We start from the raw sequence: 24,560 nt of genomic DNA on the forward strand, positions 1-24,560 counted from the left end.
ACAGGTCCTGGGCTGCAGAGAAACACAGAAATCCCAGATAACCCAAAGGGCGCCTTCCAAGAGTTCACAAGAATTGGAACTCCGTCCAGATCCCACTTCCCAGAGGCATAGAAGGCCCTTTGTGTGGACATGGAAGGGGCAGGGCAGGTGGTAGGGCTGGATGACAGAGGATTAGAATGGAGAGGAAGGCTTTCTCATGACCCTAAGCTGGCAGTAAAAACCAGGTGGGTGGGAGAGGAGGCGAGAGGAAGCAGCCGGGAAATACAATTCTCACCCACTTCAAAGATTTTGGCACACATGCTGGTTGTTATCCTGTTAAAACTTCACAACAACACATTTTTTAGAATAGGCAGGGCAAAGATTAATACAAGTATCTGCAGAGGAGGAGGCTGAAGCCCACACCATTCCTGACGAATGGCCTAAAGCTTTCTCTTTGATAACTTTCCACTGTGGATGTGTGTCCCTCAGTTTGTCCGTCCTCTCTTAAGGAACTCTTTCCCAGGGGTCAGTGAAGGGCAAAGCGGAAATGCTTAGGACCAACAGCCTGGCTTCATATTTTAAAAACTTAACATTTTTTGTGTTTGTTTAAGTGGTGAAGTTTGAAGAGACAGAACCAACGATAGTCCTCTTGAGGCAGAATAAAAAAGGTGGGAAAATTAAGGGGTCATGAGAAGAGAAAAAAACCACTTTACCCTGGGATCCAGTTTGCCCTTTCTGCTCTCTAAAAGTCAAGAAATCTCATCACAACAAATCAATCCTAAATTGCCTGAAGAAATAATTTGTGTTTTCCTAAAAACATCTCAGACAAGGATGTTAAAAGCAATGGATGAATTCTGCTCACTTAAGGCCAGAATGTTTGTAACTCTGAGCTTCATTGTGTCAGTACTCTGCGTTCATCCCTGAATACAAACAGTAAATCTCATAAAAACAACCTTTAATTTCATTTTTACAAAAGGGGGTGGGGTTCTTTAAGAAAAATATGAGGCTGGAAAGACAGCTCAGCAGTTAAAAGCACTGGCTGCTCTTCTAGAGGTTTGATTCCTAGCACCCATATGGTAGCCCACAATTGCCTGTAACCCCAGTCCTGGGGGATCCAATGCCCTCTTCTGGCCTCTGCAGGCACTAGGCATGCATGTAGCATACTTACATACATAAGACAAAACACTCATACCCATAAAATACAGAAAGGAAGGGAGGGAGGGAGGGAGAGACTAGGGAAGGAGGGAAGGAAGGAAAAAGATGGAAGGAAGGGAGGGAGGGAGGGAGGGAATAGGGAAGGAGGGAGGGAGGGAGGGAGGGAGGGAGGGAGGGAGGAAAGCAGGTGGTGTGCTGGTTAGTTTTATGTCAGCTTGACACAAGCTAGGGTCATCAGAGAGAAGAGAACCACAGATGAGAAACTGCCTCCATAAGATCAGGCTGTAGGCAAGCCTGTAATGCATTTTCTTATTTAACGATTGATGGGGGAGAGGCCAGCCCTGGGCTGGGTCCTGGGTTCTGTCTATAAGCAAGCCATGAGGAGCAAGCCAGTAAGCAGCCCTCCTCCATGGCATCTGTATCAGCTTCTGCCTCCTGACCTATTTGAGTTCCTGTCCTGACTTCCTTTGATGATTGGACTGTGCTATAGGAGAGTAAGCCAAATAAACCCTTTCTTCTCCAAGTTGCTTTGGTTACATCAATAGTAACCCTGACTTAGACAATAGGCCTGGGGATGTGTAATAGTTCAGCTTGTAGACACTTGCTTAGTTAGTATGCAAGAAGTCCTGGGTTTAATCCTCAACGTCAGAGAACACCAGGTATGATGGCAAACATCTATATGAACCCAGAGGTGAAGACAGGAAGGTCTGATGTTCAAGGTCGTTATCTGCTGCTGCAAATCAATTACTGGCCAGCCTGGGGTACATGAAACCTTGCCTTTAAAAAACAAAGCAAAGCAAAACAAAAACCAGTGGTGCACGCTTTTAATCCCAGCACTCGGGAGGTAGAGGCAGGCAGAGCTCTGTGAGTTCGAGGTCAGCCTGATCTACAAAGTGAGTTCCAGGACAGCCAGGGCTACACAGAGAAACCCTGTCTTGAAAAACCAAACCAAACCAAACCAACCAAATAACAACAACAACAACAACAACAAAACCAACCAAACAAACTAGGGATGGCAGGAAAACTCCAGTTGTAAAGGTGTCAGCCTCACAAGCCTGACCTGTGTTTACTCTCTGGAGCCCAATGTAAGGTAGAAGAGAACCAGCTGCACACAGCTGTTCTGTGCCCTCCTGGTGCATGCTCACATGCCATACACAAATACTAAATTAAAATTTAAATCTTTATAAACTAAACCAGTGCATATGGTTTTTTGTTGTTGTTGTTGTTTGTTTGTTTTTTACTTTTAGACCTTGCTTACATTCTGAACTTCACTTAATCTTGCTGTAAATTACAAGCTTTGAGGACTGGCTTAGAAAACCACAGAAGCATGTACAGCTATGTTCTGGGCTGTGCACTGCCCTTCCCTCCATGAGTCTTTGTCTAAATACCCACTGTACTAACTGCTTTGTTCTCTCAGGTCCTCAAGTTCTAGTCAAGCATCTGGCTTTACCTGAGCAGGAGCAAAGGTCCCTAAGCGGGAAGAGAACTCCTCAGGGGGCGAGTGCCTGAGTCTCCAAGCCGCATCACTGTTGACAATCTGAGTCAATGCTTTTCAAACTCGAGTCTGCATGCAAACCTCGTGAATACGTTGTGGGAAAGTAGGTTGCGATTCAGTGGCGTGAGTTCCTCCAGTCACTTGGAGAGGGGAGGCGCAGCATCGCAGGTTCCAGACAGAAAGGTGTCCACCTTCATCTCACCTTCACCTGTCAGAGCATGTGCCTACCCACGTGTCTCCTGTATCAGAAGAACAAGGGTGAGCAGAAGAGAGAAAAGGAGAGAGGTGGAGACTGAAAGCAGCTCTGTGATTGGCTGCGCTTCTCCAAACTGGTGCCTGCTGGGGATACTCAAAAGGGATCACAGTTCCTGAGGTTCGAGACTCACCCACTGTTCCTCGTACAGCTATGGCCAAGCAGTTCTGGGCCGCCCGTCTTTTCCCACTGTTTCTAGCTGCCTTGGCTCAGGAGACTCTGAATCCTCAAAAAACAAAGGTAAGCACCCCACCCCACCCCGCACCCCGCCTGGGCATCTAAGCTGATTTCAACATCTGATAAATAACGTGGCTACCAAGTGACTCAGGAGCCTATCCTGTTCTTGAAGGGAGAGAGCTGCTTGACAGCCTTTCTTTGCAGACTTCTGCCACCGATGCCCTCCGCCACAGCACCTTTCCTGCCTCTCTTCAGTCTGCTTTATTGTGTTTTCCACGCATCTTCTCTGCTTCTCTGCACCCAGTGGACCTTTGAGCATAATATAGCCAGCCACCCCGCATTCCCACCCTAGTTGCCTCTGCCCTTTCCTCCTTGATCTCTGCTTGACAACTCAGAATCTGCCCTATCCCATGCTGATCTGTAACCTGGAGCAACCCATGGGTTCTGGGAAATGAGTGGCTAAGTAGTAAGTGAATTGGGAGGGAGGCTGATGGTTCTCAGACCAACTGGACCAAACCAAGAGAGAGAGAGAGAGAGAGAGAGAGAGAGAGAGAGAGAGAGAGAGAGAGAGAGAGAGAGAGAGAGAGAGAGAGAGAGAGAGAGAGAGAGAGAGAGAGAGAGACAGAGAGAGAGACAGAGAGAGAGACAGAGAGAGAGAGAGACAGAGAGAGAGAGACAGAGAGACAGAGACACAGAGAGACAGAGACACAGAGAGACAGAGACACAGAAAGACAAAGAGTAGAGAAGAAGGCACCAGACTGGACTCCAGGGCACCAGGGTCAGGGAAAGGGGACTTTTCTTCAGTGACAATTAAGACACAGAGGCTTATTTTGCAGGGAGGACATGAAGACAGGTTCTGCTCAGTGCAATGACAGCTCCTCAGGTCTTGGTGTTGCTCTAAGGAGCTGCACAAGCATCACACTGTGGGGCAGTAGCCAAAAATTCTCACAAGGAACCAGGAGGGGAGCTGGGATCTAAAAGTGTCCACATGGGAGTCAGTAGCCACCCCTGTAAAAAATGCATGCATACATCTTAGAAGGCAAAATAGGGCTAAAGCAGATGACTCGAGGGACCAATATATTTGAACTTTAACATCAGAGAAACTCATTGAAAACCCCAACCTCATTTGTGGCTTTAAGCTACTTATATATCTTTTGTTAATTCTGGCTCTCTTCTGTAAAAGGCAAGGGACAATCTTATCATAGAGCACAGTAATTCTCAGACCTTAGCTAAACTGAGAACCCACCAATGATTAGGTCCCATTCCTAGAGATTTTGATCCAGTATGTCTTCTTGGGAGCCCAAACACTTCTAAAACGCCCTCCTGATGCAAGTCCTTAAGTCTGACCTTTGAGCTTTGACCTCTGCTATTGGGCATGTAAAGGGTAAGGATGCATGTAAAATTCTGATTGGCAGCTGTTAGTTACCTACTATCAAGTGAGGTCACAGCCCACTGGAGAGGGCACCCTCTAGGGGCACCCAGGTCTGTGTTCACCACCAATGTCTTCCTGTGTGGAGTTCCTCAAACAGAAATTCTTCAGTTCTTCAAATTTTAAGATATTGCATGAAAAATCTTTAAGTGCTTTGAAAATGCTGACTGATGTTGAGGATTATTGTTTATTAGGTCATACCTCTAGAGTTACTTGTGTTATATTACAGGTGGATTGCAACAAAGGGGTGGCTGGCACCATCTATGAGTATGGAGCCAAGACCCTGAACGGTGGGGAGTATGTTCAGTTCCAGCAGTATGCAGGAAAGCACATCCTCTTTGTCAATGTGGCATCCTTCTGTGGCCTGACAGCTACTTATCCTGGTAAGAACTCAAATTTCAATTCTCTCTCACAACTAGCTTGCCACCTCACCATATTGTGATGGGAGAAGGTATTACTGTGTTGCTGGGATTGGGGAATGAATAAGCACACTGACTCAATTCCCCTCAACCTTCCTATTTTGCCGCTTTTAATGCCAGAATTATCTCCATCCTTGAGCACTAAGGTTTTCCCCAAGATATGTTGGACAACCACTAAGAAACACATCTGTGGTTGAATGAGTTGGAGTTGCTGCCCATCTGCCACAGGGAACAAGGAGGCTTCTCAGAAAGAAATAAAAAAGACACAGGCCACCCGGGCCAGCATCAGGTAGTGTGGGAAAGGATTCAAGGAACTGAACCTTTGCTCTGGATTAAAGGCTGTCAGGAAATGAAGAAGGGGACAATTATGTGATTGGTTATCTTAAGACATCATATCTGTCGTGTGAGAGAAACAGAAAGGCTGAAGCTATAATTGGTAAAGTAGTTGCAATCATTTATATTGGCAGGGTGGTCATTTTGTGATTTAGACTGTGTGTGTGTGTGTGTGTGTGTGTGTGTTCAGACATGATCGAAGAGCAGCCTTGATAGGTCGTGGTTGACCATGGTTGCATACTCTGATGTTGATGTTCTGTAGGGTTGATTGACAGAACACCAAAGCCTCCATGTGACTCATAGGCCAGAACCTAGAATAGTGGAGACTGGCTTGCATTAAACCAAGAGTGAAATGGGGAGTCATAATACAGATTATGTGGCTGGTGATGTGGCTCAGTTGGCAGAGTGCTTACCAAGCATACACAAAGTCCTGGGTTTGGTCCTCAGCATCACATAACATAGTGGTTCAAACCTGTCATCTTAGCACTTATGAGTGGGAGACAGGAGGACCTGGAGTTCAAAATCCTTCTCAACCATTGAACTAATTCTTAAGACCCCCATATTAAAATAAAAACAAACATTAGGAGGCTAAGGAGATGTCTCAGTGCATAAAGTGCTTGTTGCCACACTATATTCAGTCCCCTAGAACCTACAAAAATCCAAACATGGCAGAGGTACAAGCCTGTAAGCCTAGAACTGGGAGACAAGGTGGGAGGAGGCAGATGGATTCCTCTGGCTGACTGGCTAGCCAGTCTAGGTAAAACAATGACCCCTGTTCAGTGAGAGACAATCTCAAAAAATATCATATATCATAAATTGGGAAAACATAGTGTGGGGATAGAGGAAAATACCAAACATCTATCCCCAGTCTCCACACATGTACATATCACATACACACACACACCACCACCACCACCACCACCACCACCACCACCACCACCATCACCAAAACAACAACAGGAAATAAGACTGGTCTTTTATCTTTGGGAGGCACCCCCAAATGACAGAGGAGAATGAAGGTTTTTATCCCAGCCACTATAACTGGCATGGAGGTTGCTTAGGGCAAGTGGTAAATATAGGAGGATGTTTATACCCCTATTGTGTCCATCATGGAAGAATTTCATATTTTTGTTAGTCCAAATAAGGTCATATAAATTTCTACATGAATCGTACAAGTGATAGATATAATTTTTGACATGCTAAGAACATTATCATTTTAAGAATATCCACGATAACTAAAGGTTTATTGAATCAAATGCTACAGATAAATGGACCAAAATAATGCAGGAACAAGTTTTTACAACTTCCACATGTTGACATTGCTACCTACTTGACTAATCAAAACTATCAGGTGGGATTCAAAAATAATTTTTGAGAGAAGATCTCTCCTTTCAAACTCATAATCCTTCTGCCTCTGCCTCCTAAATGCTTGGATTATACGTGTGAACAATGTTATTACACTCTATCAATTTGATTTAATGCAACTATAATAACTACAAATTCCAGAATTTTCTGCTTCCTAAATATGACTTAAATTGATGTATATTGCAATCTCTCATCTAGGACACGTGTGTCATCAAATTTTGGTATTTTGAAGTTATTGTTCAGAGGAGGATGTTTGAGTTAGCTGTGGTTATATTAAAATGCCACTTCCTCAGGCAGGCTTTAATATAGTGTGTGTGTATATATATATTATAGCCTATAACCCCATTTAGGAGATGTAGGTAGGAGAGTTAGGAGTTCAAGATCATTACTACATATTATATTCTAGCATAGGCTACGTGAAGCCCTGTCTCAAGGAAATTTAAAAAAAGAAAGAAAGGAAGAAAGAAGAAAGAAAGAAAGAAGAAAGAAAGAAAGAAAGAAAAAAAGAAAGAAAGAAAAAAAGAAAGAAAGAAAGAAAAGAAAGACCACATGATACAAATCATAGCCAAACAACGGGTTCAGATTTCAAGAGAAGCTAAAGACTTGTTTCAATTTAGTGGTGAAATTACAGGTTTTTTGTTCTTGTCTTTTGTTTTTAAATTTAATTTTATGTATATGGTTGTTTTGTCTACACTGTGTGGCCTGGGATCCTACTGAGGCGGCCATGGTGTTAGTTTATTGGTATTGAGGTCAGGGTAGAGAATGCTATCATTAGGTTTGGACTTTTCTCTCTGTTTTTGAGAAAGTGTCTCACTACATAGACTTGGTTGGCCTGGAACTCACCATATGAATCAGGCTGACCTATGACTTACGGCCATCCCCCTGCCTCCGTCTTCCAAGTGCTGGGATTATAGGTGAACACTGCAGTCAGACTCTGCTTTTCTGTTTCCTTTTATTACTTCTAATTTACAACAGCAAAGCATGCTTCTGGGAAGGTGACTGTAGTGTCAGAGGTTATCAAGAGACACAGTGGGAGGACAGGGGAAAGTGTGTCCCTTTCATTTGCCTTTTCCTTATGAAACATCTGGTCAACCTCTCCACCAGCTAATGAAGACAATGCACTTTGAGTCTAACCTTTCATAATCAGGTAGGATTTTTCCTAAGTCTAATCTAAACTCTTTGCATGTAAGGCGAAGAGTAAGGAGATCTGGGAAACCCTGTGCCACAAAACCAGCAGCCATTGAGATGAGTTCCCAGAGACTTGTGTTATAGCTGTTTGCTTTGCCTATTGAATGTCTGTAGCCTTTCATAGACCTCAGTGTCTTTGCAGGATGAGAAGATAAACCTTGTGGTCCTTTGAGACTTGATCAGGGAGTCAGCTCACGCTGTTCATCCTCTACCCACAGAACTGAACACATTGCAGGAGGAGCTGAGGCAGTTCAATGTCATTGTTTTGGGCTTCCCTTGCAACCAGTTTGGAAAACAAGAACCTGCAAAAAACTCAGAGATCCTTCTTGGACTCAAGTGAGTGCCCTTTCCTCATCTGCCTGGGTACCTTCCATTCTGGAGTCTTCTAGGATGGGTGATGGAACAATGGGCTGAAGAATGTCATCATGATGCCTTGAGTTCCAGCCAGCCCTGTAGGAAATGCCCAAGTTCTCTCTCCACACTTGGCTTCTTTAAGGGTGAGAACAGGGAAGATCTTAGGAAACAACATTCAGGGAAAAGAAGGAAGGACACAGGAAATGGAGATGGGCTAGGAAATCTGAGCTCAAGATGTCCCCTCCCCAATGTCTTGGAATGCTCTGATTCTGTGAAGCCTCCTACTTGGAATCTTGATCCCAGAGAACCCCCTCCTCCTCCTCTCTTTTTCTATAATCTTTTCCATCCCTTTGTGAGGACCATTGGTGGCCGTTCCTACCCCTCCTCAATTTCATTTGAATTCTCTTGAGAACACCTTGTTTCATTGCAGATATGTGCGTCCAGGAGGTGGCTATGTCCCCAATTTCCAGCTCTTTGAGAAAGGGGATGTGAATGGAGAAAATGAACAAAAGTTTTATTCTTTCCTAAAGGTGAGTGAACAAACATGAAATGGATCAGTCAGATAGGATTCTCTGGGAGCAATGGGGCTGGTGTCTATGAAGAGAAGGGACTCAAGGATTAAATTCACAGACATGAGGCCTTGGCTCCAAGCAGAGAAGACACACATGATAGCTCTCTTGGGGATTAACCTCCCCTGCTGAATGCTAATGATTTGTTAATTTGATCGATAATCATTAATCAAATCTCTACTTTGTTCAAGGAACTGTGAAATACAAGTTAACAGTTACTAATTAATAGATTAGTCTCTTATCTGAAGGATCGATTATACAGTCAGGAGAGGACATAGAGAGAGTGCCAAAGGAGAAGAATCACAGTGTATTATAACTGCAGAAGAAGACCAGGAAAGAAGGACCTTCCCAACAAGGATCACATAGTCATTGTTCCCCGAGGATGGGCTGCAGAACAAAGCTGTCCCTGTGGATATTTCCACTCATCCACAGCGAACTGAAACAAAAGATCTACTTATTAAATATAAACATCAATTATTTATTCCAATAATAAGTTATGGTCAGGCTACACCACATGAACTGCTTTTTGTGGCACAAAAGATGACCATGACAAAACATGATGTCTCACACCTATAATACCGTAAGTCAGGATCCAGAGGCAAGGGGATGGCTGTGAATGCTAGGCTAACTTGGTCTAAATAGTCCTATCCAGGCAGGCCACAGCTACACAACCAGACCTTGTCTCAAAACAAACAAGACAGTGATATTATCTATCCAGAGCTGTCTAATATTTAAAAGTCCTGTCTGAGCCGGGCAGTGGTGGTGCACGCCTGTAATCCCAGCACTCGGGAGGCAGAGCCAGGTGGATTTCTGTGAGTTCGAGGCCAGCCTGGGCTACCAAGTGAGTTCCAGGAAAAGGCACAAAGCTACAAAGAGAAACCCTGTCTCAAAAAACCAACCAACCAACAAACAAACAAACAAGAAAACCAAGGAAAAGTCCTGTCTGATGTGGTGACTCATGCCTGAAATCCTAGTGCTTGGGAGGCTGAGTCCATAGTCAGCTTGGGTTACACGCTGAGTTTCAGACCAGCTTGGGCTCTTGAGTGAAACTAACTAACTAACTAACTAACTAACTAACTAAATAACTAACTAACTAACTAAATAAATAAATAAATGGTATTGAGCTGGAGGGATGGCTCAGCTGTTAACATACACTGATCTTCCAGATCAGTTCCCAGAACCCACATCGTGGAGCTTACAACCTCTTGTTCAGCCAGGGATCCAACAATCTGTGCTGAATTTTGCAGGACCTGTGCTCACAGGTGTACATACCCACCTGAGATACACATACATAGACATAATTTAAAAATAAGATAAATCTAGAGAAAAGAAAAAGAAAGTAAATAATAAAATATCTTACAATTTATATTTATATTTAAATTTATAGTTATAACAGATTTTTAATTTCCATATTGACAAAATAGCTATTGAACTTTTATGGCTTATGAAGTTCCAAAGCCTGGGAACTACAATTCTGAAACCAACCTATTATTTTTCACCTATGGAAACTAAAAACCATAGAAATCATGACTTGCTGAAAGAAAGATTTTTTTTTTCTTTCTGAGACAGGGTTTCTCTGTGTAGCCCTGGCTGTCCTGAAACTTACTCTGTAGACCAGGCTGACCTTGAATTTGCAGATCTGCCTTCTTAACCTCCTGAGTGCTAGGATTAAAGGTGTGTGCATGCCATCATGACCCCGGTGAAGGTGTGCTTTTACTCATCATGATGAAATCATGAGACTGGGAGGAGGCAGCAAAGTGGGATGCTGTTCATTGACTGTCATACTTTCTACCCTGATTAGAATAGCCTTGATGTGCTGGTGGTAGTATATTAAGAGGCCTGGGAAGGGCCAGAAGCATGTGGAGTTTAAAATATTAAGATGTATAGCAGTGAGCAGAGAAGACTGGACAACATAAAAGCAGAAATGAGATCATCTTTCTATTTTTCATGTCTCTGCTCCAGAACTCCTGCCCTCCCACCTCTGAACTTTTGGGATCTTTAGAATATCTCTTCTGGAATCCCATGAAGGTCCATGACATCCGCTGGAACTTTGAGAAGTTTCTGGTGGGATCTGATGGGGTCCCTGTCATGCGCTGGTTCCACATGACTCCTGTTAGCACTGTCCAGTCAGACATCATGGAGTACCTAAACCAAACCCATACCCGATAGGATATGCTTTACAAATATTGTCTTTGCTCCACTCCATCACCAGCCTCCAGATGACCAAAGCATACAACACTACCTGTGTCCCTACTAATGCATGTGTGAACAGCTCTGTATGAATGTATACAGAAGGGCATCTGTAGTAGGCATGTACATGCATTGAAAATTAAGTCAAAGAGAATCTATTTACCCAAATATCTGACTCTGCTATATCAAGTTTTCCTAATCTATTCCAAAAGGAAGTCATATTTTAGAGTTGATGATCCAGACAATCCCATTCATCTAAAAAAGCAACCTCTCAAAGGTCCTACTCTATCTGTCATTCACTGTCTCGATGAGTTAAAAGAAGTGAAAATGGGTAGCAAGATCCTTTGGGTTCCCTTCCCAGCCTCCTCTCAAGCTGGGCATGTTTTGTCAAGCTCTTCTGTCTAGCCCCCTTGGTGGCACATCATCCTGTAGTTTTCTTAGGGAATTCTGAAGGCTGAGAGTAGAAACCTTACCTGGCATGAAGGGAGGGCCATCTCTACCCTGGTAGGCCCCAAGGCCCCTCTGGATGAGACCCTACCAGAGCCTTCCTGGGTGCCTTTCTGCTACTGAATTTGGGTTCTGGCTCCTGGTCACAGATGTCCTTCACACCAAATGACACACTTCACTCTCACCCTGACTCTTCTCAACTTTAAATTTATCCCTGTTAACACTGTCTCATGATAATAATCAATAAATAATCAAAGAACCAGCAGCAGTGGACTCCGAGTGATGTTTTTCAGTCCATATTATGTGCTTTCTTGACCTCACTACTTACATCTTCAACATTCTGGTTTTCTCAGAAGTGTTCTAGAATCTTGGTACTAGTCAAAGCATCAGGTGGTACTGTAGACACATTGTTGCTCAGATCTAAAGCACAGACTTATGTATGTAGCCCAGGCTGGCCTTGAATTTCCAGTCTTCCTGTCTCAGCCTTTCAAGTATCTAGGAATACAGTACTGCAATCTCGCCCAGATTGTAGACTCTTTGGAGGCAGGCCTCTCTGTTCCTTTCATTCTGATCATTTAGTCAAGCCCTCTAGGCTCCTACAAAAGAGTACTTCTTGCTTTGAAGGAAACTCTCCCCCTCCCCTCCTCTCTCTCTCCCTCCATCCCTCCCTCCCTCCCCTCTTTCTATTCTGTTTATAAAATTAATTTATACTTAAGAGTTAAAATCTGAAAGCCCATAAACAGGACAAAATGTCACAAAGCAACAAATCCTGATCTTTATCAGAAGTGCAAAAGCCCTACAGAAAGCCCGCTGTTAGTGGTCAGCTGACTGAAGTACTTTGTTCTATCCAGATGGGAAACTGAAGTAGGAAAAGTAGTTTTTCTGGTGTCTCTAGTTCTGGCCCTTGAGTGTCACGGGGTTATGGTCTGGTGACAGGCTCTAGCACTTGTCATAGCTGCAAGTCTAGAAGACTACAGGCTTATGGCTATGGGCTCACAGTCCAGAGACTTACTGCTTCCAGTGTTTTGGGTGGGAGCTTATTACCCTGTGATTTGCTTCCCTGAGCAATTGGGAGCAATTGTAATCCTCTGCTCTTATCAGGAGCTGCTGGTGGTGGCAGCCAGTATCAGCTGGAGCTGCAGCTCCCAAGCCTTAGGTAGTGGGATCGACGCCACAAATAGTGTTCCAGTTTTTGAGTCATAGGTGGTCAAGTCCCTTGGTTCTTACAGCAGCTAAGGTTACAACTTCTAGGTGTAGAAATTTGGGACACTTGACTCTTAGGGCTTGGAGACCTCCTGAAACTCTTCTAGCAACCGGGACCTGTAGACTCTCACTTTTGGCTTGCCACAGCACATGTGCACTGTGCCTGAGAATCTATGAGGTCTCAACTCTGCTGCTGCTCTGAAAAATACGGATTCTATGTCTCTCCCCCAGAGAAAATAAACATTGTTCTAAGGAAACTATTGTTGTTGGTTTTTGCTCTTTTGGGGGACCTGCCACCCAGCTCCCAAATAAATCACACATGGTGGCTTATTCTTAATTATAAATGCCTGGCCTTAGTTTGGTTTGTTTCTTACCGGCTTTTCTTAACTTTAAATTAGCTCATCTACCTTTTGCCTCTGGGCTTTTTCCTTTTCTTTCTTCTGCATATCTTACTTCCACTCTTACTCCATGGTTGGCTGGGTGGCTGGCACCCTCCTCCTTCTCTTGCTCTTTCTCTTTCTCCTCCTAGATTTCTCCTTTTATTTATTCTCTCTGCCTGCCAGCCCTGCCTATCCTTTCTCCTGCCTTGCTATTGGCCATTTAACTCTCTATTAGATCATCAGGTGTTTTAGGCAGGCAAAGTAACACAGCTTCACACAGTTAAACAAATGCAACACTAAAAGAATGCAACACATCTTTGCATCATTAAACAAACACTGCACAGCATAAAAAAAGTAACACTTCTTAATGTAATACTCTGTAACAACCTACATTAGTTATTTTTTCTTGCCTATGTGGCCAAATACAGAAGCAACATTAGGGAGGGAAGACTTGCTTTGGTTCACAGTTGATCATGAATCTGACAGCTTGTGGGGTTTCTCAGGCAGCAACAGTATGAGGTAACTGCAGAGAGAGCTCTGCAGGACAGGCTGTACCTCTTATGACCTGCCCTGCAGCGACCTACATCCCAAAGGTACCACAACTCATCCTAAAGCCCCCATTAGCTGAGGGTCAAGTGTTCAAGCAGATGAGTCGGTGCTGGCCATTTCACATTCAAGCCCGCAGCCAGCCAAAGCCAGCCTGGGAAGCAGAAGCAGAACCGTCATTGCTGTATGAGATGAGTGTAGATTTGGGAGGTGTGACCAAATAATGATGATATAGCAGTAATGTGAAAATCTGTATAAAAGGAACGAAAGAAAACGTTCCATTTCTCTCCTCAGCCAATTTCTATGACTGATTATAGTTCTTAAGGAAAACTATGCCCCAAACCTAGAGAGGGGGCAAACTGGCATGTCCGAGGTGCTCCAGCATGTTCAGTACTCAGAATGTTAACATTACTCTCCTAGTTATCATTACAATAAGCATTATTGCTGGAGAAATTTTCTGAAGCCCAAAGTACCTACAACCTATCATGTAACCAGATAAATTGTGATTGCTCAGGAACAACCTAATGGGCAACCAGCATCACTAAGAGTGTAGACCACAAAATCTTAAAGAGGGTCCTCATTCAGAGAACCAGGTTCTGGGACAATGACCTCACTTAGTCCCTGAAGGGACTCTGGACAGCTAGATGGCAACCATAGCTCTGGCAGGCCTTGCACCCCACCCCCCCATTCCCTCTGCCTTGCTAAAAACTGTCAGATTACATTCTGAAACTGGCCATCAAGGTTGGCCACTTCCTCCCCCCACGCTGGACCACTACCAAGGTCCAGCTATCAAAGTATTAAAGTCCAGCAACCAAAAGTCCCTTTTGGGCTGTCCCATTAACAATCCCAAACAAAATGAAACACCTCATTCTAACCTGGGGGTTCCCCTTTTACCTTTATAAATGGCCATTTGCCTGTTGGCCTATATCTGTGTCCTCTCTATCCAGAGGCAGTCCTTTGTCCCCGTTCCCTCCCCGACCAATATACCTTTTCCCTCCCTCATCCTGGGTCTCCCAATATACCTCCTCCCTCCCTCATCCTGGGTCTCCCGTCTTTGTCTCTTATTCCCTGCCCTTTGTTCCTCTGAGACAAATAAATCTCCTTTGTGCTGAGAACTTAGTCTTGGGGGTCCCTTCAGTCCCAGGAAGTTCCAAGTTTCCCTGCTGCACTTTGGGGTCAGTGGCAGGAAGCTGCGTTTTGGGGGTCATTTGTTTATTTTTAAAGCACAGGCTTGCTATGTAAACCAGGTTGGTTGGCCTCGGGCTCAAGGCAATCCTCCTGACTCAGCTTTCCCAGTGTGTTGGGATTGCAGGTATACACCACCACAGGATCTGTTATTTTTACTGAGAGCAGCTACAAGACAAAGGTCGCTCCCTACCCTCACCCCTAGCCTTTCAACTGTACGTACAGGGCATCCGAGTTCTGCTTGATATCATAAAGTCCTTAGGGTGGAAAGCTTTTGCTGATGGTGTTCTGGGTAGCACTTAATTCCCACAGTTCGATTTGGAACCCATTTGCATTTGATGAGTCTCTCTACATGTCCTCCCCAGCACTGAGAAGATGGGTCCTGCCTGTCCCATTCCTGTGGCCTAGCAGGTTCCTTCCTAGGTCCCTTCCTCTACCCCAACCTCCCTTCCCTCCCGCCTTCCCCCTCCTCGCCCCCAACAATCCCAGCACTAGCCAGCTTCCCGGCTTGAGCTCAGCTCTCTACCTCCACTCCCAGGAAACCAAGCCGTTTCTGGTCCCCAGTGCACCGCGCAGGCACCAGCCTCCCCATCCCCTCGTTCCAGAGGCTCTGAGTGAGAACGTCTTTATGGTCTTTGAAATCGAACTTAGGAGGTTCAAAGAGGGCATAAACCTGCAGACACCCGTAGCTGAAGACCGCCTTTACGTCCAGTCGCCAGAAAATCTGCTAAGCGAGAACGCTGCAAATGGTTTATTTTTTACGCAGCTCATTGAAGAGGCCGAAGACTCGCACAACACACACGGACGCACAAGTCCGGCGCTTACACATTTATCTGCTTTGTCGTGGATGGCCTTTGCCATCCACGGATTGTGTGTGTGTGTGTGTGTGTGTGTGTGTGTGTGTGTGTGTGTGTGTGTGTGTAATGCCTGCCCTTGTGAAAAGAGAAAAATATCCGACCCTGGGACTGACTCGTCTTCGTGTGTGATGCTTTCAGCCTGATGAGAGAAAACGCAGTATCTTTTCACAGACGATTCTTCTATGACAAAAACAGGCATCACCAGCTAGTACAAACCACTCCCCCCACCCCCAACCAAATAGAATAGATTCATCTGTCTGTCACACCTGCTGCCGTGTGGCTCCATGGCTTAGCTGGTTAAAGCGCCTGTCTCGTAAACAGGAGATCCTGGGTTCGACTCCCAGTGGGGCCTTGTGTTTTCGCATCTTTCCTTACCACTAAGAAGACTCAATTGTTAAAAAGTTGCTTTATTTACAAGATTATGGTCTTATACTTTTTCAAACAACACAGTTTTTAATGAGATAATTCAAATTCAAAACTTGGTCAATGGATAATGTATGGACAGGTCCTGGGTCACTTTTCATAAATTTACATTAAATTTAGGGGCAGCCACAATTCGATGCATAGATACACACCATCCAGATCCTAACCATTTCCACTCAATGAGCCATTGTAAAGGAAAACTAGATGTCTGTGAGAGAGGCCAGACCTCCCATCCACCCTTTTATGTTGTAGGACAGGAAGCCTAGGCAGGCACCCGACCTAACTACACAGCATTTTGTCTTTGGCATTTTGAAGAGGATACAAAGAACACCTACATTAAGCCTCTCAAGGAAATAACCAGAAAGCATTCCAGATGATAGACCGGAAGTTAAAATTTCCAGGACCCAAGTATGCTAAGCAAGGATTGTAAGGCAGAGAGGAAAGAGCAGATTGGAAAATTGTGCCAAAGCAATCTAAAGCAGCTGAGACCACCCTGGTGCTTTAGAAAAGGTCTGTGCCCCTCATCCCCATTGTCTCATCCACACTCCACAAACATTAACTGTTCGTTTTTATGTGGCAGGCATATCCCCCAAGGGAGGAAACACAGCCCTGAAGAAAACTAACCCAAAACTCTGGGGAATCTTACATGCAGCGTAGGAGTGACAGATATACAAAAATGAATATATATAGTAAGTAACTGTGTCAGCTACCGATGAAGTCTGTGGGCGGGAGGAACTAAGGAAGAATATGGGGCATGTATGAGGTGGGGCAGGTACTCAGAGAATATCCTGTCAAATAAAATCGCGGTCAAGTGTTCTTAATATTTCCATATATTTATCTATGTGTGTGTGCATGCATATGTGCGTATGGAAACCGGAGGACAGCTGTGGGAACTGGTTCACTTCTTACCATGTTAGTTCTAGGGACACAGCTATGTTGTCAGGCTTGGTGGCTGGTGCCCATACCCCTTGAGCCATCTCACTGGCCCTGCTTTTAATTCTTTTTACTCAATGGAAGCTGTCACAGTATAACCACTGTATCACTAAGTACCATAAGCAGCAACATAAAATAACCAGAAAATTACCTTTAACTGTGCCTGGATGTCACCTCTGTTCATTTTGATGGGGACTTGAAATAGGTCCCAGTCTCCATATTCAACCCTCAGCTGCTGCACAAGGTGGCTGATGCACCCGTGACAAATTACTTTAGCTCAGTGGGCAGCAGTCACAAGCTCATCTAGTAGAGTTGACTAGAACTGGTGGATAAATACACACGAACGATCCAAAATGGATATCTGGCCCGTACATAAGTGGTCAGTTAAGTTCGGTATATGGTGAGATCATTGTTCTAATCTTTAAAATAAAGGTTTGTGACGATTGTTCGGTCCATTTTTATTTTAAATATATGAATAAACATTCTAAGCATGTTTTGATGAATTGTATCCCCCTCTTTCAAAAGATATGTTAAGTCTTTAATCCCCTGTACCTGCTATTAATGTGACTTTATTGGGAAATAAACTCTTTGCAGAAGTAACGGACTTTGGCTGTTGTTTTTCTTTATTCTGTTTTGTGCTGGAATAGGGGCTCATATAGCCCAGGCTGACCCTGAATCCTGGTCCTGTGCCTTCACCTCCTAAGTGTGTCTTCATTCACCTAGCACAGTGGTTCCCAACCTTCCTAACGCTGCGACCCTTGAATGCAGCTCCTCATGTTGTGGTGACCCCAACCATAAAATTATTTTCATTGCTCCTTCATAACTGTAACTTTGCTACTGTTATGAATCATAATGTAAATGGTTTTTTGGAAATAAAGGTTTGCCAAAAGGGTCAAGACTCACGTTGAGAATGACTAACCTATCAGGAGGAACCTGTTTTGATGATGATCCTACAGAATTAAGGTGGGACACAGTCCAGGTCCTGGAACTTTTGTAAATGCAAGGAGGAAGCTTTGGATTCTGGGATAGGTATGTGAGGGAAAGACTGTGAAGATGGAGACACATTGCAGAGACTTGTCACAAGCCAAGGTACGCCAAGTATCACCAGTGTTAATAAACATGATAGGAAGTCACTATTTTAGACTAAGCTTCTCCAGGAGGTTTCCACAGAACAGACACAAATAAAAACTGGAGTCTCCTGCTGAAGTTTTATGTCACCAAACTAAAACCACCCTATACAGGTGACCTTTGGAGAAATCAGGATTGGGGAGACATCAGCCAAATTGTATAAAGAGACCAATTTCACCGGACATAATAATGAATTCCTTCAGCAAGTCTTGAAGAAGGCAGATACCTGAACTGACTTTAGAAGGCCAGTGTTACCTGACCAGGCAAAGACATTATGACACATTTCAAGCCAGTGCTCTCCAGAAAAAGAAAGTGTTCTTTAAATCATTAGCAAATCAATTCAGGAGATTTATTATGAGTGAGCAAGATGCCCTTAGGGTCAACTCTAAAAACCCAAAGTTCAGCATTCAAAACAAATACAAATTGACTTTAAAAATTATTTACTTTATTATTTATTTATGTGTATGTGTGTGCATATGTGAACACATGTGTGGCACCTGCTCAGGCCAGAAGAGGACCTGGGATCCTCTGGAGATGAAGCTATAGGCAAGTACGATGTGGGTTCTGGGAACTGCCCTGGGTCCTCTGCAACAGCCGTAGACACTCTTAATTACTGAGCCATCTCTCTCTCCAGCTCCCCAAAATCGAAATTTTAAAGAAGATCCCATTGTTAAGATTATCAAAACTATGAAATACTTAATGATAAATTAAAAATATATTTATTGGACACACACAGAAAAAACAAAACAAAAAAACCCCACTAAATTAAACAAAAAAAACCCCCACAAAGCCAATAACTAACTAACCAACTACCTACCTACCTAACTAACCAACCAACCAAACAAACAAACAAACAAATAAATAAATAAAATCCTCCCAAACCCAAAAGTTAACTGAGAGAAACTAAAGAAGCCTTCAGTGAGAGGACCGGCCCTGCCAAGACCGAGCCTGCAGAAAAAGCTGGCAGCTGGGGTGTGTGCACCCCTTACCCAGCAGGAAAAGGGCCTCGGGCCTTTCCAGCCACAGTAGCAGGCTGGCCAAGCACACACCGAAGCAGGCAAAACAGACAGACAAACAACCCTATATCCTCGTGCTAGCACAGGAGTCAAGCATGGTGGTACCTGAATGTAAGTAACCCCAGCACTTAGGAAGCAAAGGCAGGAAGACTGTGGGTTCAAAGCCAGCCTGGGCTACATCGTGAGCTCCAGGCTAGCCCTGGTTACATGGTGAAAATCTACCCCTTCCCTTCCCCCAACCCCAGAAGAAGGAGACAAAGGAGAGGGAGGAGGGGGAGGAGAAGGAGGGAGAGAGAGTGAGAGGGAAAAGACCAATATATATTTTCCTGAAATGAAAAACAAAGTACAGGGCTGTAAAGGCAAAATGTTCCAGACAGAGACCTGTTTTTAAGCACCTATGCAAGGGGTTGGACAATTTGCTAAGGGAGCAGATAAAGCACAACTGTGACAGGACCAGTCACCGCTTGATCCCAATCTAGAGACAGACTGTCTACCGGGGCGGCTGAGGAGCCTGAGTGGGTGTGGTTTGGTCGCTCACAGATCCCCTCTCTGCACCTGTCCCCCCTACACTGCTGAGAGAAACCCAAAGTCCACATGTTTAGGCAAACAGTCTACCACTGAGCTACATCACTGAGCCCATCCCTGTAACATTGGGACAAGAATTCAATAGGCAAACTCAATCCCTGATAGACAGTCCTCAACTAGAAATCCAAAGTGCTTGGTTTAAGCCAGTGAAAGGTTACAAAACATGAGTCTCAGGTATTTGATGGGTCTACAAGTAGTAACTACCTCATCTGAGATGGAATTGGTAATGTACATGGTACTAAGCCAGGCCACTGCCTACTGCACAGTATACCTACCAACCACTGAGCTGGGATTTTCAAAGAAAGCTTATTCAGTGGCAGCCAACCATGGTCACATCTCAGATCCATGTCCTTAAGGGTAGCTCCAGACACAGTGTGATGTAAGGCAAGAGAAAAAGTGACAGGAAGCAAGCAGTCTCTGTGTGTGCAGTCAGACTTGAAAGGTCATGCATGGTTACATCGAGAGTAGAGTTTTGGGCTTCCTGGCATCAAAATGTCATCCATCAGCAGGGTGTGGTGGTGCACATTGAAACCTTACCCCTCAGGTAGCACAGACCAAAATAAATATCAAACGTTTGGGGCAAGTCAGGGCAACATAGTGAGAACCTGTCTCAAAATAAGTAAATAAAATCAAGAGTAGTCAAAAGACATCTGCGCAGGACCACATAAAGTGTTAGTGGCAAGCATTATCACCACATACCTTCTGTGGGAAATGTGTTATCTGAAGCAAAGCTAATGAAAGATTGATGGTGTGTAGCTCAGCTACATGGCTGCCAGTATTCATGACATTCAGAGTCAACTAAAAGTGTGTCACTAAGGGAGATTGTGGCTCAGAGTCAGAGAAGTTACCAGTCCAAAGGTTTGGTTAGCATGAATGAGACAAGCTAGGTTAGCTGTGTTTACTAGCTGCTGGTAGCCACTAATTAGGAATCTGTCTTGTCATAGAGTACTGGAGATTGAGGTCTTATGCTTTTGATGGTTATGTGCCTGACAATGGCCTTTACATTCTTGAGAGATGTTTCTGTGTTGCACAGATGTAAGCCCTGCTTTTGTAAAAGCCCACTAGGTGGTTGTGACCTGTTGAGTGTTGAGTAAAGATTTGGCTTTATACAGAGCAGACCTATTGATCAAAAGGCAGGTTTCCTTATTCTGCCCACAGATAACTGGGAGCTGGTGATTACCTATCATCACTTGGACTCCTGTTGGTTTGAGTGACCTGCAGAATAACATTTGAAGCCTGGCATGGTGTCCCATCCCTGTAATCTCAGCACTTGAGAGGCAGAGATAGGAGACTTTCCACATATTTAAAAGCAGCCGAGACTAGACAGAGCCAGCCTGTCTTCTCCCCACAGCAACCAATAACAACCTTTGTAGTCTCCACCACAATCAAAGACAGATTGTGTACCTTTTTCTAAGACCTGCCTGCCCACGCATTGTACCCCACTCATTTACAGTGGAATGTAACTAGTTATCAGTCTGTCCTTCCAGGAGTTAGCTATTGATCACCCAGTGGTGTGAGGTAGGTTCTATTCAGTCCGTGTAGTGTCACTGACATGATAGCTTTGTCCTAGGACCCCTAGGCAACAGGACCTTCCCAGGTCATAATGTAGATGTTTCTTGGGACTATGTCATGACGCAGAGCCATTTTGGTGTCCTATAGCAGATCTTGGCCTGAAATTGTGGCAGTGAAATAAACAACATTGTGTAGCAGATAGCTCGGTCTACCAGGTTGGTTTTGTTTTGTTTTGAGACAAGATCTCAGCCTGCAGCTTGTGGCAACCCTTCCTTCCTCAGCCTCCCAAATACAGGGATTACAGCTGTGCACCACCACACCTGCTTTAATGGGTTTTATACTTAAATCTCTTGAATTTGAAACACAGCTCCTAGCAACTCAAACCAATAGTGAAAAAAGTTTAACAGGATTCCGGATTTGTTATTTCTCTGGTTAGAATCTGTTGGCTGCAGACACCCTGCAAAGGGGTCTGTGGTTCATTTTCTCAAACTCCGCCACATTGTGGTAGACATCTGCATTTGCAATTCCGGGTCAACTGACCAGGGACCAGACCCCAAGTCCCCATAGCCTGAGAAACCCCGAGCAGAGGCTCTAACTTCCCGAGAACAAGATAGCAGATCTGAACTATCTGAAGCCTTTGGATTCGTGTCAGTTTCCTAGAGCGTCGGTAGGTAACTGAGATTTATGATATTAGCTTTATGTAACGCACTGTAATAGGCATATTAAAAATCATCTTGTAAACAAGATGTATCAAAGTAAAAAGAGAAAGATCTCAAAGGACTCCAGCCTCACTACATTTATGGTGTGTGTCAGTTGTCCTAATCTAGATTTCATATAATACAACTATAGGACCGCTAAACTTTACTTGCCACTAGGTTTCTCATTCAAAAGTTATTTGCCCTCTCTGAGGCTCGAACTCAGGACCTTCAGATTATGAGACTGACGCGCTGCCTACTGCGCTAAGAAGGCACTGAGTCCTGGGGTTTGGGGCAAAACTATTGATCCTAAGTTTTACATTTCTGCATTCCGAAGTCAGATTTTCCCCCCTGAAACAGAAGTCAAAGAGACAGCAGCGTGCCTTGTCCACGCCGCCGCGCCACCGGCAGCCCCGATGCAGCCCATCAAAACCGTTAACTCAGTTTAAGCACTGAGATCTTGCCTGTTTCTGTGCGTCAACAGAGATTTTTGAGCGTGAACTTTTTAGATGACAACGGAGCCCAGAAGCTGCAGGAGCCACAACCAAGATTGTTACAATCTATGTTCTCTAAACGTGTCACTTGAGTGCCCCCTACCTGTCTAGGCTCCGAAATAGAGTAATAAAGATGAGATGGGATAGAAAAGATCCGGCCGGAGGGGAAAATAATTCGCGTGTTTTTCTCGTGCGTGTAAGTTACTTAAAAGCGCCATTATCTGCAGAATGGCACAATATCATCTAACGCACTAAACATTTGTCATAAGTAAGTTGTCGGGAATACTAATCAGTGACGCAAATAAGGACAATGCACTTTGCTGTCAGTCGGAAACGCTTTTCAAAATATATTTTTAAATATTTATTTTAAGTATTTATATTATATATTTAAATACATATATATATTTGTAATTTATATACACACATATACACATATATATTCTAGAAATGAAACTTTTTCTTTGTCATTTGGGGGTTCTGTTTTGAGACAGAGTTTCACTCTGTAGCCCAAACCTATCCTGGAACTCAGTATGTACGCCAAATACTCAGCCTCCCGCGTTCTGGAATTTAAGAAACAAAGTAAAATGGTCACCAAAAGTTGAGGCGCGTTTTTATCGTCTCCACTTGTGAGGAAAGCGCCAGGGAGCTTAACCCGCTTCCAGTGGTGTGTGGGAAAGAGGGGTGCGGAGACGCTCGCAGCTCTGGGGGGAGCACGCTCGTCTTGCACCCTGCAGGAGCTCAGCGCGTTCCCCCAAAGGCCGGGCCCTTGACTCGGGTGTGTTGCCTCCCCCGTGGGCAGCCGCCACCTCCAACCCCGGCTGGAGCGTGAGGTTTGGGGAGGGAGCCCCCTGTCGTCTGAGGAAGACATAGCAACCGGCTTCCATTCAGGACATCTGCAGGGGGTCGGAAGCAGGAGCGGAGCCTGTTTGTGGATTCCATTAGTAGTTGGGACACCTACAGAATAATTTACATTTAAAAATAACATTAAAAATAGCAAAACACACTTGTCTCTTTGACATCATTAAGGTCAGTACTAGGAGTTCGCTTGTGTGGTAGTGGGACTAAGGGGTCTAAAGGTGCTGGACTGAGACTCCAGTCATTTCAGGGTGTGGCTTCAAATCTCACCCCGCCAGTAAGCTTGAAAATGCTATTTCTAAAACTGTTCCCTTTTGTCTTTACATTTCTTAAAGAAAACAAAACAAAACAACCAAGCTGTGGTTCATAAGTACTGCACGGTGGTAGCGCCTTTGCAGTCAGTGAGCACTCACTCCTGCCCAGCCCCCCCCCCCCCCGCGCCCCCCCTTCCCCCAGCACCAGAGACTGCAGCTGCAGTCAATCTGTGTTGTCTTTGCACACACAGGCGGCAAAAGCCTATTCCTTCCTCACACTTACAATTTCCAAATCTGTTCTACTGCCTTCTTCACAATGTTGCCATGATTCCCAAACCAAATAAGGCATGTTTTTCCTGTTTCTTCATTCTCTGTTGTGTCTCTATGATGATCAATTTTATGCAGCTATGTTAATGTATCTCACCACACAGACCAGGTTAGAAACAAGTAAAAACCCATCTATGATGTTGGGTAGCAATGTCTTATGCCAGATGAACCCGGATTAGGACTCAGGATATTAAAGGGAGAGGTAAAACAATAAGATGTTCACTGCAATGAAGTTCCTTAAACTCGGCAAATAAATAACTCAATGACTTCAGAAAGTCCCAAAACTGACCAAATTCACGAGGGCTCTCCATCCCCAAGTATACATATATAAGCTATAAATACTGTTGGGCGATTCTCAGAGAAGCAGAGTTGCCTAGAAGAGTCTTAGATCAGCCGAGACTCCTGGAGAAAGCAGAGATCAGCCAAGATTCCCAGAAGTGACTCGGGCTACCTGAGCTGCCCCAGACAGTCTCTAACAGATTGAGCTCCCTGTAAGTTGTACAGTGAGTTAACGATTTCCAGCTTTCCTGGGCTGTCACCCATGCTGGGCTGGGCTTTTGATGGTGTAGCCCTGTAAGCAACACCTCACCTGCATTCCTAAGGAAACTGAATAAAAACCCAGTGGTTTGCCAAGCTGGACTTCAGTGGTGTCCTTATTCCTGTGTCTGTTCCCTGTCAGGTGAGAAGACATTTGTTCATGTCTCTCTGGCAATAGTATCACACAATAATCCACATGCCATTAGTGTGTAATATTAGAGAACTTACTAAAAGTATGATGGCTAAATATGTTTTAGTGATGACAACTGTCAATTCA

At 44.3% G+C, this 24,560-nt stretch overlaps 1 protein-coding gene and 2 non-coding genes across 3 annotated transcripts; 2 read left to right on the forward strand and 1 right to left on the reverse strand.

Moving 5' to 3' along the window:
• The first annotated feature begins 2,986 nt into the window (after positions 1 to 2,986).
• Positions 2,987 to 11,372, forward strand: LOC118584724 (glutathione peroxidase 6). Its single transcript, XM_036188972.1, has 5 exons — positions 2,987 to 3,122; positions 4,718 to 4,871; positions 8,012 to 8,129; positions 8,578 to 8,677; positions 10,679 to 11,372. Exons 1-5 carry the CDS (start codon positions 3,036 to 3,038, stop codon positions 10,883 to 10,885), a joined length of 666 nt encoding a protein of 221 aa, XP_036044865.1. The 5' UTR covers positions 2,987 to 3,035; the 3' UTR covers positions 10,886 to 11,372.
• A 4,430-nt stretch (positions 11,373 to 15,802) lies between these two features.
• On the forward strand, positions 15,803 to 15,876 carry Trnat-cgu. Its single transcript has one exon. It is a non-coding gene; the product is annotated as a tRNA-Thr (tRNA).
• Positions 15,877 to 22,017: 6,141 nt separating this feature from the next.
• Trnam-cau lies at positions 22,018 to 22,090 on the reverse strand. Its single transcript has one exon. It is a non-coding gene; the product is annotated as a tRNA-Met (tRNA).
• Positions 22,091 to 24,560: the final 2,470 nt, after the last annotated feature.

This window comes from Onychomys torridus, chromosome 5 (genome assembly GCF_903995425.1).
Source record: "Onychomys torridus chromosome 5, mOncTor1.1, whole genome shotgun sequence".
Classification (NCBI taxonomy): Eukaryota; Metazoa; Chordata; class Mammalia; order Rodentia; family Cricetidae; genus Onychomys; species Onychomys torridus.

Coding starts and splice junctions, on each gene's coding strand:
- LOC118584724 (XM_036188972.1), top strand. CDS start 3,036: ATGGCCAAGCAGTTCTGGGCCGCCCGTCTTTTCCCACTGTTTCTAGCT. Junction 3,123..4,717: donor TGAATCCTCAAAAAACAAAG/GTAAGCACCCCA, acceptor GTTATATTACAG/GTGGATTGCAACAAAGGGGT. Junction 8,678..10,678: donor AGTTTTATTCTTTCCTAAAG/GTGAGTGAACAA, acceptor TCTCTGCTCCAG/AACTCCTGCCCTCCCACCTC.